The sequence below is a fragment of the Pelophylax lessonae genome (genome assembly GCF_965119305.1).
Source record: "Pelophylax lessonae genome assembly, chromosome: 3".
Classification (NCBI taxonomy): Eukaryota; Metazoa; Chordata; class Amphibia; order Anura; family Ranidae; genus Pelophylax; species Pelophylax lessonae.
This window is the reverse complement of record NC_138770.1, coordinates 322054648-322074553: the sequence shown is the minus strand read 5'-3', so window position 1 is coordinate 322074553 and position 19906 is coordinate 322054648. Positions and strand designations below refer to the sequence as shown.

General features: G+C 41.7%; 1 protein-coding gene across 1 annotated transcript in view; it reads right to left on the bottom strand.

The window, feature by feature from the left end:
* Window positions 1-19906, bottom strand: part of ARHGEF10 (Rho guanine nucleotide exchange factor 10) — a 245754-nt gene that overhangs the window by 97220 nt on the left and 128628 nt on the right. Inside the window, exons 17-19 of the mRNA XM_082249546.1 lie at window positions 16496-16641; window positions 12705-12877; window positions 2618-2733 (exon numbers count right to left, since the gene is read on the bottom strand). Coding sequence (XP_082105672.1) covers window positions 2618-2733; window positions 12705-12877; window positions 16496-16641 — 435 coding nt within the window. The remainder of the gene's footprint in view (window positions 1-2617; window positions 2734-12704; window positions 12878-16495; window positions 16642-19906) is intronic.

Genomic DNA, 19906 nt, shown 5'->3' with positions numbered 1-19906 from the left:
CAATAGAACAGCACAGTAAAGCCTTAAAGCCTTATTCACGTTTCATTCCATATAATTTTCCAAAAATAGGAGGATTATTCCTTATTTCAGGACAATGAGTGGTGAGATGCAAATTACTTCTTTGCATCTGATGCACATCCAGAACCACTGATGTATAGTTCAAATATAGCAAATACTGTATTATAAAGGCATTTATTCCAAACTGCATACATCTGTTTCAGGCCTTTTGCTCATCATAAATACAGCCTGTGGAAGCCATGGCTTCTATACAGTTTACAATGAAATGTTCATAGCCACTAAAGATCTATTGGCTATGTTTCTGTAGTCTAAGGCCTGTTTCATAAGGGCTTCAGCTTGTAACAAACCACATATAGCTGGCGCTACAAGAACCCTTACCTAGATGAAGAATTTTTGAACAAAATAAGAAAAAAGAAAATATACTGAGCTTCAGTTTGTATAAGAGCAGTGTGAACAGCAAGCTTTTAGAGAGCATCTGCAGAGTTTTCAGTCTGCTTTGTTGAAGCTTTTAAAGCATCCTTCAGCTCCAGTTTGTAAGTGTTAAACATAGATCTTAATAGAAGTGGTAATTGTCACTTTAACAACAAACAAAATGGCCCCTGCCCCCACCTATAACTGGCCTTCATAGCAAAAAGCACATGGAAGGGCAACGCATGTGAGACAAAAACAAAGAATTCCCAGCTCAATTCTCCAACCAGTTTGCTAACCAAACAAATTAACCTGTCAATCAGTATGCGTTAAAAGCAGGGATTTAGTTAGCACACATTTGCAAATGCATGTGTAAGCTGCGGGGCCACTTCACGGCACCCTGTATTACCTGCAGTCCTAGCTCCTGTAAATCTATGAGAGTCCCCACAGTGGAAGCACATGCACTCTAATGGATAGATAGGGGGCAGATGAGCCTGGAGGTAGCCCAACCCTCCTTAAAGGCACTTGGGGGCACAGTGGATGCCCAGCTCATAGCACAATGGCAGCAAAGGCATCCAGTGTGTCCACTCACCAGAATACATCAACAACAAACAAAATGGCCCATTCTTTGTTTTTGTCTCAAATGCGTTGCCTTTCCATGTGCTCTTTGCTATGAAGGCCAGTTATAGGTGGTGGCAGGGGCCATTTTGTTTGAAAGTTATTGCGTCTACAAACTACGGCAAAGATTTATGTCATTTTTATTTATTCTTTTTTTTTTTTTACTAGTAATGGCGGCGATCTGCGATTTTTTAGCGGGACTGCAACATTGCGCCGGACAGATTGGACCCCTAACTGACATTTTTGACACTTTTGGGGGGACCAGTGACATTACTACAGTAATCAGTGCTAACAATATGCACTGTTACTGTAAAAATGACACTGGCAGAGAAAGGGTTAACACAGTGGGTGACCAAGGGGTTAAATGTGTACCTGGGGGCATGTTTCTAACTGTAGGGCAGGGCTTATGGAATAACCATAGAGACCTGTAATCCTACAAAGAAGGATCACAGGCACTCTGTGATCATTCCAGAGAGAAGAACAGTGTTTACAACAGCTGACCGTTCTTCCCTCTCAGTGGGGAATGATCGTGGGTGTCAAGGCAGCAAATAGAGCCGCCTGCCCCGTGCATCGGAGTCCCCGCTGCCGAGTGGCATAGGTCTATGTCAGTTCCTGCAGGAGGGCCAGCCTGCTGCAGTAAATAGGCGACGGGCGGTCCGGAAGCAGGTAAATTGACAATCAGCACTCCCATTAGAATCTGTGTATAACATTTCCAAACAGGAGCTGAAGGGCACTTTAAATGCTTAGAGAAAGCTGCAGGAAGTTTGCTGAAAGTTTAATAAAAAGCTTGCTGTTCACACTGCTCTTATACAAGTAAAACAGGCTTAAAGCTGGATACACATGGATTGAAAATTGGCCAGCTCAGCAGGGAATTCCAATCTGTGTGTGGCTCTCCCAGTTCGACAGAAGTTGATTGTAATGGGCCATACACACTATAAGATTTTCTGAAGACTTTTTCCTTTAGACTTACCAAAACCATATAATATGAGGTCAAACCTAAACACTTTCAATTTGTATGCAATCTGGCAGGCCCTTGCACTACATAGAAAAGGTAAATCTGAAGGAAAAAGTCTTCAGAAAATCTTATAGTGTGTATGGCCCTTTAGATTGGCTACTGACAAATGATCCTGCTAGAAAATCTCCTACAATCAGCAGCTGCAGTGGTGATCAGTGTATTCTGACAGAAGAGGAGTCCACACTGTCAGAATAGAAAAGAAAAGTGGGAGAGATTCCTGCATTCACCTAGCTCATGTGGATGCAGGATTTATTTTTTCTCGTTCAGCCTCCTGGCTGAAAAAAGTGTGTGTTTGTGTACCCAACTTAAAGCTATTGTAAAGAAATATACAAAAAAATAAGAAACATTTCTATACTATTCAATTGCACAGAGTGACCCTAAACCTCCTCTTCTCGGGTCCTTTGCTGGCGATCCTGGCTCCTCCCATCTATCCATTGCCCCATGGGAAGTCGCTTCCTATGTAGCGACTTCCCTTAATGCATAGAATGCATTAAGGTAAAAAACCTTGAGGCTTTATAACCACTTTAATAACATTTTAAACACAGTGCACATTCTTACCTGATAGTTTCCTTTTAGTTGCAATATTAGTTGTGAAATTTGATTGACAACATCCAAATCATTAAGCAGATTTTGTAAATCATGATAAAGCTGGCCGGGCCCCATGTATAATTTATCTGCAGATATAAAGAAAAACATATGTTTCAAGAACATGTCTTACCCTTTATAATTGTGTTATAATGATGTAATAACTCCAAAGACAGTACATTATTTTTGAGGAAAATATTAATATAAGTATATCCATACAATGGAGAAGCCATTGACAGTGTTGAAATCTAGTTTACAACCTGATGAGATGAGATCTGCTAGCAGAGTATGGACAAGTATAATTACAGAAAATGCAGCTCACCAGCTTCCTCATAAACAAAGAGAGCTAAGTAGTAATTTTTAGTGTTGGGAGATTCCAGAAAGGAGCATCTAAAAAAGGTAAGCCGTCATTTTTAAATATTTTTTTAAAGTTATGCTATGTGAATGGGAAAATGTACCAAATAGGTGTTTAAGGCGTAGGTGTTATCCCAATTTACATTTATCAGGTGTGCTGTGACCAAAGCTCATCGCTGAAATGCGTTAGCCACCTTGTCTATATTACTCACTGAGGTTTGACAATGAAGATTTACAGAGTTGCCGGCTGTCCTTTTGCTTGACATTGTTATCCCAATTAAGCCGCAAGCAATGAAAATACACTTTAAAGTAGTATTTAAACATTTCTTTTTCGTCCTGATAATAGTTAAAGGAATTCAGACTTACCTGTAAATTCCATATTTTGGAGTACAGCACATGACACAGACTAAATATTCATAGACCCAGGGTTATTGACTGATACCTTCAGGTGACTGGTGGCCTGTGTCATGTAATATGTTCCAAAATTTGAAATTTACAAGCAAGTTAAAGTAGAACTATAGGTAAAACTTTTTTTCATTTTAAATAGGGTAAGAGAGGGTTATAACCCCTGTCTGTTTTTCATTAATTGCCATATGTGTCTCTTTGGGGACTTTTCCCTTCATTTCCTGTCCCATAACTAAAACAGGAAGCGAGGGGAAATTCCTCCAAAGTGCGAGACACCCCGGTTGTCACCAGGGTCACTAGAACTAGTATCCCCTTTAGAAGATTTCACCTCATTTACCATTCTGGGCAGAACCGAAAAGTGTGGGAGTTTTTGTTACTTTCACATTCAATGATAACAGTAAAGAGGACAGTGAGAGAATGTGAATCTCCCTAACATGAGCACAGACAGCAATAACAATCTGACAGATGTTCTAATCCCTCTACACTCTATCCAAAACTAAAAAAAAAATATGTTTTAAAGTCTAATTTAGTTCTAAAATGTATTTTATCATAATCATACAGTGCATTATCACAGGCTGAATAGTTATAGACCCTGGGACATCCCCAATAAATGAGAAGGGTGGATAACAATTTAGACAATATAACTGTGCCAACAGGCCCAACGACAACAGGGTCAACAGACCCAAGTTCAGAGTGTTGCTGCAAGAACCCTGTGGTCGAAAGCTGCATCATCAAAAGATTCAACTCCGACCTGGTAGAACTTTGAAAAGGGTATGAACAGAAGATGAGGTGGCGGCTTTACAGATCTGGGCAGCAGAAGTTTGATGTCTAAATGCTACTTTTAAAGTGTAAACACATGAGATAAGATGTCTTCTGTATCTAACAATGGTTGATTTTGACGCAAAATGTCTACAGAGTAAGACATATGGGAGTTTGTTTTTCTGATAGAAGTCATAGCTTTGAGATAGACTCTGAATATCTGGCTCTGACTATGTGCAGGCAGTGAAGAGCAATTTCTTTTGGGTGCTTTGGAGTAGGGCACAAAGCTGGTAGTACAATGCCTTTACTGAAGTGGAAGACTGACACCCCCTTAAGTAGGATGGAAGGCTTTGGTTATAAGACTACCTTGCCTTTGTGGATGAGGAAGGGCTAAAAGAGAGGGCTGCTAGTTTAGAAAAACATCTCAGAGACAATGTTCCTTGGACAGCAAGGGATTGGAATACCCGACCCAAAAATTTGCCATCTGTCGTTATCAATTTCCAGTGATATGGGAGAAACAACCTTCCCATTGTCAGGGCCAGGTTGGAAATCACCAGGCTAGGGAGTTCCTAGCCTGGCTGGACAGGAGCATAGGTAGATAGAAAGAGAAAGCTTGTTCCATGCCAACCAAATGTTTTGTTGGATAAAACACGAGCGACTACTATGAACACATGGGACAAGGTGTACGAGGTAGCACAGCATCCTAGGACCATCACACGTTGCCAGGGTTATCCATATGAGTAAATGGGAACAATGAAGGAATGTGAAGGAATAGCCTATGAATGGCCGATTAAAATACACCTACCCGTACATTTGGATCTTTTGCTGCTTTTTAATGATCAGCATTACCTCCCTCTAGTATCAGCGGTGTATATACTCTAGAATATCTGGACAGCCCTGTTTCCCTTGGATGGATAGATGAGTAAAGTCTTTATACAATTCCATGTTGAAATTATGTGGTCGCACTGGTTTATATAGTCCTGGCGCCAGGGCCGGTGCTAGACTATTTTGCGCCCTAGGCAAGACCAGCTACTTGCACCCCCCTAAAAAAACTGTACACATTGCCCCCCTTCCTGCACATAATGCCCCCCCCCCTTTAACCCTACACTCCCTTCCTGAACACACTGCCCCCCCCTTCCTGCACACAGTGCCCCCCGTTTAACGCTACACCCTCTGCATACACTCCTGTATACTCTGCCCTCTTTAATGCATACACTCCTGTATACTCTGCCCTCTTTAATCTACACCCCTGTTCCTCTATCCACTGCTCTCCTTTGACCCTACACCTCCCTTCCTGAACACACTGCCCCCCCCTTTAATGCTACACCCTCTTCCTGCACACGTTGCCCTCCTTTAATGTTTCACCCCCTTTAACCGTACACCCCCCTTCCTATACACACTGCCCCCCTTTAACCCTACACAACCCTTCCTGTACACACTGCCCCCTCTCTAGAGGTGACATCCACTGGGGATGAGGAGGTGACAGGAGAGGAATGTGGCACTGGCCAATTCTGCGCCCTAGGTGGCAGTGCACCCTAGGCGGCTGCCTAGTTTGCCTAGTGGTAGCACCGGCCCTGCCTGGCGCCTGCCCCGGAGGGGAACACGCCTGATGCAGTTGGCTATGGGAAAATGCCTATAAGGTATCTCTAGCCCTGAAGAAGCCTTTGGCGAAACACATCGGCTCCTTGAGGACCTACAGATTTGTTATCAGGGACATTTTGTAACTTGGTATTTTGTATCCATTATATTCCTACGGGAATATTTTTCTGCGTTTTATTATGTCTATCATGTTATGTGAATATATATAAATTTTTAGCCATATGAATCAATAGATTTTGATATTATTTCAAAATTGTCTATGATCATCCCTCCTTTGTGTTTTATCTGATATTCATTTGGGATGATGGCCATTAGTTCACGGTGTTTTATGCAATCAAATGTTTTGTTGGAGAGGTCTTAAAATTAAATTGGGTGAATGGGACAGCCTAACAAGAGGCCACCATGATGTGCAGACCCCCGAGTGTGAGATCTTAAAAGAGTAGCAGTTTGTTTTCTGAAAGGAAAACTTTTGCTTGGGCTGTAGGCTCAGAGATTCCATGTGAAGAGAGGGTTGGGGAGCAGATTTTTTGGAAGATGATCACTCAACCGAAAGTCTGGAGCAACTGAATTGTCTCATGGACATTTGCAGACAGATGGAGGAGGGTTAAAAGGTACAGGACCACATTGGCTGTTTATTGTCCAAGTCCAGTTAGCTGCAATTCAGCAGACCAAAATTGCTGTGATGGCTAGTTGCAGAGCTGAGCCTGCAAGAGTAAGGAGAGGCTTTAAGAGTGTCTCAAACTTTCTGTCGGCAAAGAAGGAACATCCCTAAATGATGCAGTGAAACTGAGATGGCAGGGTCTATCACTGTAATAGACTATTTCTTAGTGAACTTAGTTGCAGAAAAGTCCAAATAAAAAACTGAGTGCCTTAAAAGGGCTCTAGGTGGAAGTGTGTGACACTGAAAAGTGTACACAGTTAGGTGAATACATAGTTTGTGAGGTTGAAAAAAAGACATCAGTCCATCCAGTTCAACCTATGATGAGCTTGTGTTTGCTGTTAACCCTACATTGTATACCCCTGTATGTTGTGGTCTTTAAGGTGCCCATCTAATAGTTTTTTGAAACTATCAATGCTCCCTGCTGATACGACTGCTTGTGGAAGAGAATTCCACATCCTTACTGCTCTGACAGTGAAGAACCCCCTACGTACTTTAAGGTTAAACCGTTTTTCCTCTAGTTTTAGTGAGTGGCCACGTATCTTATTGTATTCCCTTTCTCTGAAAAGTTTGTTCCTTATGCTAGGGTCACCAGTACAGTATTTGTATATTGATATCATATCCCCCCTCAATCGTCTCTTCTCCAGAGAGAATAAGTTCAATGCTTTAGTCTTTCCTCATAGCTGATGTCCTCCATTCCCCTAATTATTTTTGTTGCCCTTTTCTGGACTCTCTCCAGTTCCAGCACATCCTTCCTGAGGACCGGTGCCCAGAACTTGACAGAATACTCCAGATGTGGCCGGACCAGAGTCTTGTAGAGTGGGAGAATAATCTCTTTATTTCTGGAGTGAATCCCCTTTTTTATACATCCCAGTATTCTGTTGGCTTTGATTGCAGCGGCTTGGCATTGCATGCCACTGCCAAGCCTGCTGTCTAATAGTACCCCCAGGTCCTTTTCCCTCCTAGACTCACCCAGCGGTTCCCCCCCCCCCCCCCCAGTGAGTAGTTTGCTTTCATGTTTCTGACGCCCAAGCGCATTACTTTACATTTTTCAACATTAAACCTCATCTGCCATGTAGTTGCCCACCCCATTATTATGTTCAAATCCGCTTGTAAGGTTTACATTCCAAATAAAGCCACGTTTTTCCAATAATCACAAAATATAAATGCAAACTATTCACGGTTAGAGGCTACAGTAATGGTCTAGCAGGGTAACCCTGTCTTACATTCTCCATGTCGCTAGTCTGTCACGGTGGGCATACCCCTGAAGTTGTCTTCAGGGACTTGGTTCTATAAGGTTGAACCATGGCCCTGGACATGAATAGAACTCTGCAGCTACCTACACGTGTTTCATAAAGTGCCGAGGTGAGCGCCCATGCAGGATCCAGTGCCTGAAGCAATATCAAAGGCCATCCCCACAGTGTGGCATTTGGGTACAATTTCCAAGGTTACACTAATGCAGATGCACTACTTCTATAGTTGTATTAGAAGACCATTAAGAGTTGGTTTAAGATTTCTCCATGAGGAAGAAGTGGTCCATCATCTTAGGACACTAGCAAAAACTGTGGAATCACAAAGTAGGGTCGAGTTATAGGGAGGATGCCCAGGGGGGCGTGTCCTCAAAACTTTTGCCAAGTTCCAATCATCTGCAGGTACCAACTTATTACCCAGGATCTACTGTATGAATATTCAGCTTGTTCACTTACAATTAGGATACATGTGTATATACTGTAACTACTGTATATTTCCATTTAACCACTTGCCGTCTGCTCACTAGAGCTCTACTGCGGCAAAGTGGCTCTTGTAGGTCTGACGACGTAGACCTACGTCGGCAGACACACCCCCTTCTCGGCGGCGCGCACGCGCCGCCGGAGGCTCGCTCCCGCTGTATTCAGTCACAGCAGGAGTCGGGCCAGGGGAGGAGTGGCGGTGATCACCGCCGCTCTTCCCTGATCGTCGGGGAATCGAGTTTGGAGATCCGCCCGCTTGTGTAAACAAAGCGGGCGGATCTCCTAAGTGACAGACAGTGACAGATTGCAGGGTTCAGCATAGCTGAATCTGCGATCTGTCCCTGTGTCACTCAGTCACCTCCCCCCACACACATTAGTAAGCACCAGGCATACATTAACCCCTCCCTCTCCAATAAAATTAACCCCTTCCCTGCCAGTGTCATTTTTACAGTAACAGTGCATATATATAGCACTGATTACTGTAGTAATGTCACTGGTACCCCCAAAAGTGTAAAAAATTTCAGTCAAGGGTCCGATCTGTCCGCCGCAATGTCGCAGTCCCGCAAAAAAAAAATCGCAGATCGCTGCCATTACTCGTTAAAAAAAAAAAAAAAACACCAAAAATGACAGAAATCTTTCCCTTAGATAGTAAACGCAATAACTTTTGCGCAAACCAATCAAAATGCACTTATTGTGATTTTTCTTTTACCAAACATAGGTAGCAGAAAACAAATTGGCCAAAAATTTTAAAAAAATTAGATTTTTACATTTTTTTGGGGGGGAATTTTTTATATAAAAAAATGTTAAAAATATTGTTATTTTTTCAAAATGTACGCTCTTTTTTGTTTATAGCGCAAAAAGTAAAAATCGCACAGGTGATCAAATACCACCAAAAGAAAGTTCTGTTTGTGGGGAAAAAAAGATTGTTTGGGTACGGCGTTGCATGACCGCGCAATTATCAGTTAAAGTCGCACAGTGCCGAATCGCAAAAAGTGGCCTGGACGTAAGACAGCAAAATCCTCCGGTGGTAAAGTGGTTAAATATCTATATAGTGTATAGTTATTAATTATGGTTTGATTATACAGGATCATACTCTTTTCATACAATTCATTGTTACCTCCCTTTCATTTTGAAGCACATTCAGACCTCAGTTTGATCAGTGGTTCACAAACAGGCTAAGTCCTCTAAGGTGGCTGGCCACTTTTTACACTGGCAACACCCTTTATTTACATTGCCTTGGTAGAAAATGTAATGGGAAATTATTTAAATCTAAAACATAGCTGTCACATGCGAAAGTTATTTAAACTAGATATCTATAAATATAACAATTTCACAGACAGCTTCAGAGAAGAGGAACAAAACCAGTCAACGCCATAATCTACAGCTGCCTCAAGACAGCTTTAAATGTTTTTCTAGGTACTGACTCATATTTAAATTTAAAACTCACAGCCACAAACAAAGCAAGCCACTTATCATGACTGATGTGCAGGGCAAAAGTCCTGGAAGGATGTTCAGAATGGACTGTACCCTGAACAGCTAATTGGTATTCAGAAATGCTGGCTCAGTTAAAGTGTGTATAATGAATTGCCAAGAATGTGCTTCATTGTGCATAGAAACTTTTCTGTGCGACGCAAGGGTAATGAGGGCAGGCCATAATCTTTAATCAAGTTACTCACAGGGGTGAGAAGATGATGAGTGTATTGTGGTCTGCTATATACGGAAAGGGATGGAGAATAAACACGTTATTATATACCTGTTAAAAGATGCAATTCGCTTTTTTACTTCTTTTGACTTGCTAATCTATGCGAGTAGTTTAGTCACTCACTACTTAACCTAGCTTACTTTAATGCAGTGATTGATCTTTACCCCCCCCCCCCCCCCCCGTTCACTTTTTACTGTGCTCTCTCTCAACCAACACCAGCATTTCCAAGGCCTAGCCAGTAATTTATATGTAAATTTTATATGTATGTGATCTATACGTAACAATATTTATTCATGGTGGTCTGTCTGGCCACTTTATCTGATTTCTTCCTTAAACCCTATGACATAATGTAAAACTCTGAATCAAGTCAAGAAAACAGACTACTAAGCTTTCCTGTTGCCGTGCCACTAAACACTTCTCCAGTTCTAAGAAAATGTCCCTGGATTTCACAGGGAAAACAACACTTCTGGATGTCTTGACCTTCATGGTTCCTCCTGCTGAGCTCTCCATCAGCATGGTCTCTGGCAGGAACCAGTAAGGGCTACAGAGGAACACCGATCAACACTGCCAGATGTGTCAGTCTCCCTGAATACTTCAGTAGACATTTTGCTAGATCGGAGCAGCTTTGATTGGTGCAGAAAAATTTACCTCTTATCAGGGCACAGTAATCACTGCTTTGAAAGTTCTATATAAATAAGGACATAAAACACATCAAACTAAAAGCTGAACTCCAATCAAAAATGTATTTAGACAATCGAACAAGCTCTTTCCCACGTATAGGTTGATGCATAAGGTGTGGGCTAAGGTGAAGCAACTTCAACAGGTGACCGGCTTCACGAAGTACAGCCCGATATGGCGCAATCAGACATATCCAGAACTGGTAGATTTGCCCTGCGGAGCTCTGTGGCGTGGGGGGGGGGGGTTACCCACCTTCGCCAATTGTTTGACCATGGCAGGTTGCTGACATTTGCTCAGCTACAGGCCAGGTTTGATATACCCCGGAGTATGCTGTTCTCATACCTCCAGCTACAACATGCCATTAGAGCCCAGTCTTCTCTGCAGCCCCCGGAGCAGTCCCTGACACCGGTATTCTATATGATGAAACATTTCGATTCCACTAAAGGATTTATTTCTGAGTGTTATGTTATGCTATTGGGTGATTACCTGGAGCGGTTTCCTAGTCCGGCTATGGCACAGTGGGAGGCTGACGTGGGCGACCTAACTGATGACCAGTGGGAGGAGGGGTTGGAGATGGTGCGACACTGCTCATTGAATGTGACGCGAAGACTTTCACAACTGTATATAATCCTCTGGGTACACCACACGCTGGCCCGTTTGCACAGGTTGGGTCTGAGGGCGGACCCTCTGTGCACTGGATGCCACAGAGACCATGGTGACCTCATTCATCTACTATGGCGGTGCCCCAAGCTCCACAGGTATTGGATGGCGGTGGCTCGGACCATTAATGCTGCCTATCTCCTTTCAGTGCCGGTGGACCCAAAGCCCTGCCTTCTTGGTATAGTGGAGGACTTCACCCAAGATGTTAATAGATGGGCAGTTGCCAGGTCAGTTTCAGGCCCGGAAGGTTATCTTACAACACTTGATTGCCCCGTCTCTCCTTACATTGGAGATGTGGGTACAGGCAATGGGCTGGTGGTTCCTGGCTTAGCTCCTAAAGATTTGGTCCTTGATCGCCTGCTGCAGTGATTGTTGTACAAATGAGGTGTGGGCTTCTTGGGGTTTGGGGTTTGGGGGGGGGGTGAGGGGGCCTTGAATTGAATAACCTTGATTTACCTTATATCTTTTAGCTGGGGGTTGTTTCTGGCAGGGGGGGGGTCGATTTTGTTATTGATGTTATTACTGTTGTATGGATGTGTTTCTAGTTGGGTATGATGTGAACTACTGATGTGTGCAATCTGTAATTTCTTGTTTTCTTTAATAAACTTTGTTTCTGATTTAAAAAAAATGTATTTAGACATTTGCACTGTAAAAATAAATTGCCACTAATGAAGTGAGTGACAAATGTGGCTGCTGCTGCCCACAAAGTACAGTAATTGCACAACCTGGAGGACGTCCTGAATGGAGGAAGTGCAGATGAATGTCTCGATCCCCCCTTCACCAATCATAAAATGCCTTGTGTTCTGTGAAAAGAATGCAAGGTGTTTTCTGAATGGAAGAGGTCCTGAATGAGTGACCCGCTGTGATCAGTGTTTTACATCCAGATCTTTAGTTTCACCACCAGAAGTTCAGGGCTTATTGTGCTATAGCAGCCGAATGAAAGTAAAAGCTTTCTCCAACACTGCAGCAGCTACACGTCACAAACGTCATTAGTTGCTATTTATTTTTCGGCCCCTCACACACTGAGTCATTCAGCTGCAATACATCCCTCTCGGAGCTTTAGTTCACCCAGGATTGGCAGGTGCAACATCCAGTTCCATTGCAGGCAGCCTGTCAAATTCTTTGGCAGGCTGGGGCTGAACAAGGCTGAAAGCTTTACAAATGAATACTGTAGGGCCCTATGTATTCAGGGACAAAGGTCCAGAACACAGGTCCCCTGAGCACACACGGCCAAAAACATGGGTACCATTTGGTTACCACATAAAGCTAAACACAGGAGTGCCAGTGTGAATGAGGCCTATCCTGAATGAAGTGAACATTACACCCACACTTTTTGGGTTATAAGAACACACATACCTAAAACACACATATACTACTAATAACATAAAAAAAATACACTGAATTGTGGAATTCATGAGTGAATAACCAACCAACTAGATCAAATGTGAAAAACAATGCTTGTAGTGAAATTCCACAGGGTGCCCTTTGTCCACTAAATGTATTATGTACACTTACTTGGTTTGGCACAAATGACCTTTTCAGATGCATGTACGGAAGAAAATCGAGACTGATTTCCTTGCTCCTCACTTTCCCCATATTCAATAACCTCTACGTGACCAAGAGGCACACTCCATTTTAGTAAGTATTTCTGGCTTTCGGTTACCATGCTACTGCCTTCATTGGAAGATCTAAAAGAAAAGCATATGGATTGAATAAGAAATTGTCACAGTGTATTGGAATTCTTTCTGTTTGGATTCAGAATTAAACATAACCAGCATTTAGAGACGCTTTCAAAGGTCCCTAAACATAACTTAGGCTGATTTAGTCTGAGAGCGGTTTAGTAACTTCAAAGTATAATTATGTAAAATGTCAGAAAATTGTCAAAATAGTAATAAGATATTGAAAATAAGGATGTAATTGTGAAGAGAAATACAGATAATTGGTTATAGCTAGAGTTTGCCAATCAGAAGGGAGCATGAGCTTTGCTTGTTGCAAAGCTATAGGTCTTAAGGCCCGTACACATAAGAAATTCTGAAGGGAAATTTCTTCCAACGACCGATCTGCTGATTTTCAGATTGTTAGTATGGTGCTTTCGACAGCTGACTCCGACTTTTCGGCCGAAAAAATCCTGATGTGCTGGCTATAAAATTGTTATTGTCCGTCAACACAACGTCCGATTTTCGTCTCATTAGTACAGTTTTCGACAGAAAAAAATCTTAAAAGCAAGACTAGGCATGCTCAGAGACTAAAGAACACATACAAATCAATCCAACACATGACATCACTTCTCAAGTAAAATTCTGTCGTACGGGAAAATTTGTATGGAAATAACCTCTTCACTTTCCAAATCAGATTAGCATGCCACAAAAAAAGGACGACAGATCGTTCGATAATCTGATCGTGTGTACAGGGCTTTACTCAGCAGGGGTCATTGGACCTCTTCAGAGAGACATACCCACTGCTGAGGCAGATCTATAGCTCTGCAATCAGCAAAGCTCATGTAACCATATACTTAACCACTTGATTACCAGCCTCTAATACCCCTTCACTGGAAGGACATTTTTTAGTTCTTAGTGCTGTGATACTTGATGAAAATTACTCCATCACGCAGCACTGCACCCAAATGAATTTTATATAATTTTTTAGTAAACTTTTTTTTTTTTACAATATAAAAAGGAAAAAATGACCAAACATTAAAGACAAAAACCAAAAACAAAAACATTTCTCTTACTTTTTGTTTTAAAAAACAAAAATGCCATCACAGTGCAAACACCCCTAAAATGTCAATTTTTTGGAAAGTAGACACTTCAAGGCGAGCACAATTTTACAAAAATGAAGATACATGCTGGTATTGAGGTGGCACTAGATACAGTGCATACAGGTCATACACAGAGGAAGGAGGTGGTGAAGGAATTAATATACAGGTCACATTTTACAGTGGAAGGATGGAGGCAGAATTTAGATCAGATATACAGGAGAGAAAGGAGGGGTGAAAGTGCTAAAAAAGAAGACATGAAGCTGTCGCTGTTCTGATCTACACAGTTCTTTATTTATTAGTTCCTCTCTTCACTCTTTCCTCTGTTGTTAGGGAAAGGGATAGAATCACAAATGTAAACATTACACTGGTTACGTCTAAGATTTTCTGTGCTTGGTCTATCTTTCACCTATTACAGAGATCCCAAGGTTCAGAGCCACTTGGATTGACTCTGTGTCTGTGAACGCTGTGTACTGAACTGATGTTCACAGGCATTACTGGGCTCATTATCACTGAATACCACCACAGTTTAAAGATGTATGGGGGTGGTCAAAAGGTAAGTGTATGTATAGTCAAAACTTTTTGTTTGTTTCATGGGCTTGTTAACAGTAAATCCTGTGTGAGCTACTGCTTTTTTTGCCAAACAAAAGCTACACTGTGAAGGGCTAGAGGTCATGCTGCCACTTTCTGCAAGTTTGGTGGCCCCTTATGCAAGATTGAAAATGGTATTTGTTTTTATACTGGTTGCTTTTAATGCATATTTGGAAATATTAAACTACTACACTATAAGCATAAATATTGTTTTTGGTTGGTGACTCCATGCTGATAACTCTGGTACTATCCCTTGGTGGAGTGGAATAGAGCAGTCTGGTTCTGCCATCTGTGGAGTGATGCTGGATGCCATTTGCACAAAGCGCTTATGCTGTTCTAGTAATATACAGCATATCCCTCTGGTGAGTGTGTATTTTTACCATTGGTGAAGGATTGGCACTACAGGTATTTCCAAGTGTTGGATGAAGGCTGAAGTGGAACACTTTTATATGTTTTACACCTATAACAATATGAACTGTTTATTTTTTTCGTTTTGAGAAACTTCAGTTTATTGTCATATTTTCATGGACACTTTATTATTTTAGTGCTGCGTTTTTGTTAAAATTGGTTATTGTTGTACTATATATCTAGACTAATTGCACCCAGCTGTTTAAATTTCACTGAAAGAGTGCTGATTTTATTTTACTATATAACTTGTATGCAGCTGAGGCTACATACAGCATACTGCACTGAGTTCCGGGATTGAGCTGAGACTTCCTGACTCATACCTGAAACACAGTAGAGTCTATCACAGTGGCGGTCAGCCATTTAGACATTTAGAGAAAGAAAAGTATTCTATCAATGAATACAAAGCTTCCTCTAAATGGCTGAGTCAGAGGTTATGACATCAGCAGCCTGTATCTCTGACTCAGCCAATCAGAGAAAATTTGTATTCATTGATAGAACACATTGCTTTCTCTGAATGGCTGAGCGCTGCAGTGATAGACTCTACTGTGTTCCGGGTAGGAGACATGAAGTCTCAGCTCGAAATCCGGAACACAGTGCAGTATGCTGTATGTAGCCTCAGCCACATACAGTTTATACCGCACATCCAGCAGCCCCACATGTTAATGAGGGACATAGTTCGTGTGAGCCAAGCTGGCCCAAACAAACTATGTAAAGTATAACAAAAGATGGAGTTCAGCTTTAAGTATATTTAACCCAATAGCCCAGTACACAAAATGCTACCAACTACTTAATGGATCACCATTCTCATGCAGCATCAACCTGCCAAAAGTCCTATCCAGTCCCATTGACAGGAGCAATGAAAGGAAAATACGGCAACAGGAATTCAGTGCTTTGAATCACATTTGAGTGCTGCAACAATAGGTGGAGTGTTTTTTCTTTTCTTTTAAAAGCAAAAACAGTCTAATTTATTTTTATCCAGCATAAAATTAGCAATACTATGTGTGTGTTATGGAAAAAGAAAAAAAAAAACTCTTCACCCTATGATCTCATCACCAGCTGTTATTTATTCTCTTTTTAGCACTACTTACTCTGACTTTTTATAACCATGTAAGTCCAAGAGCGGAAAGACTCATTGTTTGGTTCCTGGTGTGTACACAAAAAAAGAAAATGTAAAGCAGATATTTTTTATTTCAGATTGTCTCATTACTTCATAATAGAGAACCGTATCCTTTATTTGGGCAACATTCATCTGCCAGCAGATCACTGATCAGGCAGATGCTTCACCTATGCCATCTGCTGGCCACTTATATTTCTACTCTCATTTTTTTCTTACAGCTAACAGTTCTTAGGGAGAAACAGTACAACAGCTGTTCTTAAGTGCCATATAGGTATAAAGCACAATAGTTCTATTGTCTATGAATAGTTCAAAACATGTAAACATGGAATTAGTGATGCAGTGATAGACTATGGTTATGAAATATTACACATATCAAATCATGAAGGTAGGGGTTTCCGGTTTTTGCTGTCCCTCTACTTTTGAGCAGAAACCTACCTGTTACTAGCAGTGGCACACATCAGCACATCATTGAGCATGAAGATACGCCTCTGTTTGGTTTTCAGAATTTCACCCCTCTCGTTGTACACGGTTTCTAACATATCATCTGATCTAATGAGATATCGATTTCCATTACTAAGGAGCTACAATTTAGGAGAAAAAAAAAAATCAAACTTAGGAAAATTGTGTGGACAGAATACTAAAAAAGGCAAATAAATAATGTGAAGGTAAAAAGGATTCCTGGAACTAAAAGCATTAAAATATTTCCCCATTCCACTACCTGACCATTGTCCCATCCATCTACACAGTGTGCACTTCATTTTACGGTCAACTGCACATAGATTTATCATGTGTTCACAGTTTATACTCCCCTATCTACAATTTAATTTGCAAATGCATTAGCAATTTTCAAAGACCTGCCAATTACTGATTAGCGAACAAGGAACAGTAAAATAGCCCATGATCACTATAAAAGGACAGTGCTTACAACACTTAGAAATACAGAATTATATGTGCAGAATACAAACAGTAATGTAAGGCCTCTCTATTTGGATGAAAAAAATAAAAAACATTATTTTACAATCTTGGCTAAAGAAAATAAGGAATACCCAATTACAAAAGCTTCACTTCCAACAGAATCCAATTTAAAGGGAATTGACAGTAAAATTTACTTCTTACCCATGTGTGTAATAAATTTAAATAGTAACCACATTCTACGGCCCCTAGAAAACACAGGGGAAACTAAAATCTGACTACATGTTTGCGGTGCCTATGGGAATTTGTGACCATTCAACTCAAAAAGCATTGTGAGCTTAGGTACTGATGTTGGAGGAGAGCTGGCTTATAAGGGACATTCCAGTTCACTCCAAAGTTGTTCAGTGGTACCGAGGTCAGCATTGAACACAGGCAACTCAAGTTTCATTATAGACCTGGTTTAGTGTAAGGGAAAACAAACATTCATGCTAGAACAGAAAAGGACCTTCACCAGATTGTTGCCACAATTTTGGAAGGCAACATTGTCTAAAATACTTTTCACTGAAACATCCAAGTTCAATAGAGGGGTGAGGTATCCTTTGGTCCCCTGGGTGGGTGTGATAGTCAGGTCTCCATATATTTTTGGTCATATAGTATATAATAAATTATATTTTAAGTGATACAAAAAAATGATCAGATAAGGATTTATTTCATTCTCCTAATTTGAATTAACAAAAGTATTGCAGGATCAAATGAAAATACTAAAGTTTTTCTCTATACTTTACATCTCCTCCCTCTACCAGTTGTCATATCTCTTCTCTTTCCCTCCCCCTTTAAAGGTCTACCTTTGTGATCAATGTTCCCCCAAGAAGTTCACTGGAAAAAAAAAAAATACCAGACATGGTGTTACCTTTTTCCTTGCCATACAAAACACAGCCTCATTTTTCTTTTTACATGGGAAGCGCCTCACTTCTCTCCACTTTGTTCTTGAGCATCTAAAAGCTAGTTGAGTCAGGCATTACGGATATTGTCTACAGATGCTTACAATCTCACTCAGAAGCACAGATATATGGTATGCTGTTCATTCTTCTATCTGTACTGCTTATGATGCTATTTGATATGACGACTGTAATGTAAGGACTGTATATTGGCCGTGTATGCATCTTTTGTACCTTGTCCAAAATAAAGAATTAAAAAACATACTTCAAGTACAAAATTATTACTGAGTTAAAGCAGAGTTCCAGTCTCCGAGCCATCATTACATAAATAGCATTGCAGAAATTGTAATTCCTCATAAGCATAATGGATAGTGTTGCCCATGTACACATTGTAACTACTTACAAACTGCTCATATTTCTTTTGTCCCCCTCAGGTCTATCTGTGGCCATGCAGGATTTTGGCTGCTGAAGCAGGCCAGGTTTTATTTCCTGGATTTCCTGCAGCTGGCTAACCAGCATGCACTTCCGAATCTTGCGCTTATGCAGTAATGACACAGCGGCACACTTTCTGTACCAGCATTAGATGCCTGAAGACTTCTGGGATTGATGACATAGATATCCCAGGAGTCAAGGGGCCGGACTAATGATGTAATAGCCTAGGCGGCCACGTCCTAGGCTATTACACTACTACTAAAAAAAGGTACTTTCTGCCGAAATTTGAACATATCAATATTCAATCCTTAATGCACCAGCGGTGTACATTACAATGTGGGTAATTCTTAAAAATGACTTAAAGGCTGACAAGAGTCTAGTCAGTTATTTAACTAATAGAGGAATAGAGGAGACGCAAGCAGCAGAGGTACGCAGCTGGGTGACTGTTAGGAATGTTAGGGGGAGGAGAGTCAGGGAGGCCAGTCCTGAGTTGGTACACCCTAACATGTTTGCCGAGTTGCAGGTTGAGGGGGATATCAACTCAGGGGTGGCAGAGCTGGAGCATGCGCCCTCCCCCAGCTGCCAGGGGAGGGACGGCTCCAGGAAGAAGGGGGGCCGTAACTCAGGAAAGGTTAGAAAGGTTGTGGTAGTTGGGGACTCAATTATCAAGAGGACAGAGAGGGAAATCTGTAAAAAAGATCGCGTGAACCGAACAGTTTGTTGTTTACCGGGCGCCCGAGTTCGGCACATCGCAGATCTGGCAGACAGATTGTTGGGCGGGGCTGGGGATGACCCAGCGGTCATGGTGCATGTGGGCACTAATGACAAAGTTAAAGGTAGGTGGAGGATCCTTAAGAACGATTTCAGGGACTTAGGTAATAGATTGAGGAAAAGGACCTCCAAGGTGGTTTTCTCTGAAATACTGCCTGTACCTCGAGCCACACAGGAGAGGCAGAAGGAGCTTAGGGAAGTTAACAAGTGGCTGAGGAATTGGTGTAGGAAGGAGGGGTTTGGGTTCCTGGAGAACTGGGCTGACTTCTCAGTCGGCTACCGGCTCTTTAGTAAGGATGGGCTGCACCTTAATGGGGACGGTACAGCTCTTTTGGGGAGAAAGATGGCCACCGAGTTGGAGGGGCTTTTAAACTAGGAGACGGGGGGGAGGGCTCAGAAATAGAATCAGTCAGGAGGGAGCAGAGGACTGAAGGCAGTTGTAGGGTCAATAGCGACAGTAGGTCAACAACATCAATTGGCGGGTCTGTGCGGGAAAACAGCAGACCAAACAGAAATAAACAAAACCGCCAATCACGTTTAACTTCCGTAAAACTAAGAGGGGTATATGCTAATGCCAGGAGCCTAGCTAATAAGATGGATGAGTTGGACATGTTAGTACATGAGGAGGACATAGACCTTGTGGGAATAACGGAGACTTGGTTCGACCCCTCACATGACTGGCTGGCCAATATCCAAGGGTATTCGGTGTACCGGAAGGACAGGGTTGGTAAAAGAGGGGGAGGGGTATGTCTCTATGTCAAGAACAATATAAAGGTGCTAGAAAGGAGTGACA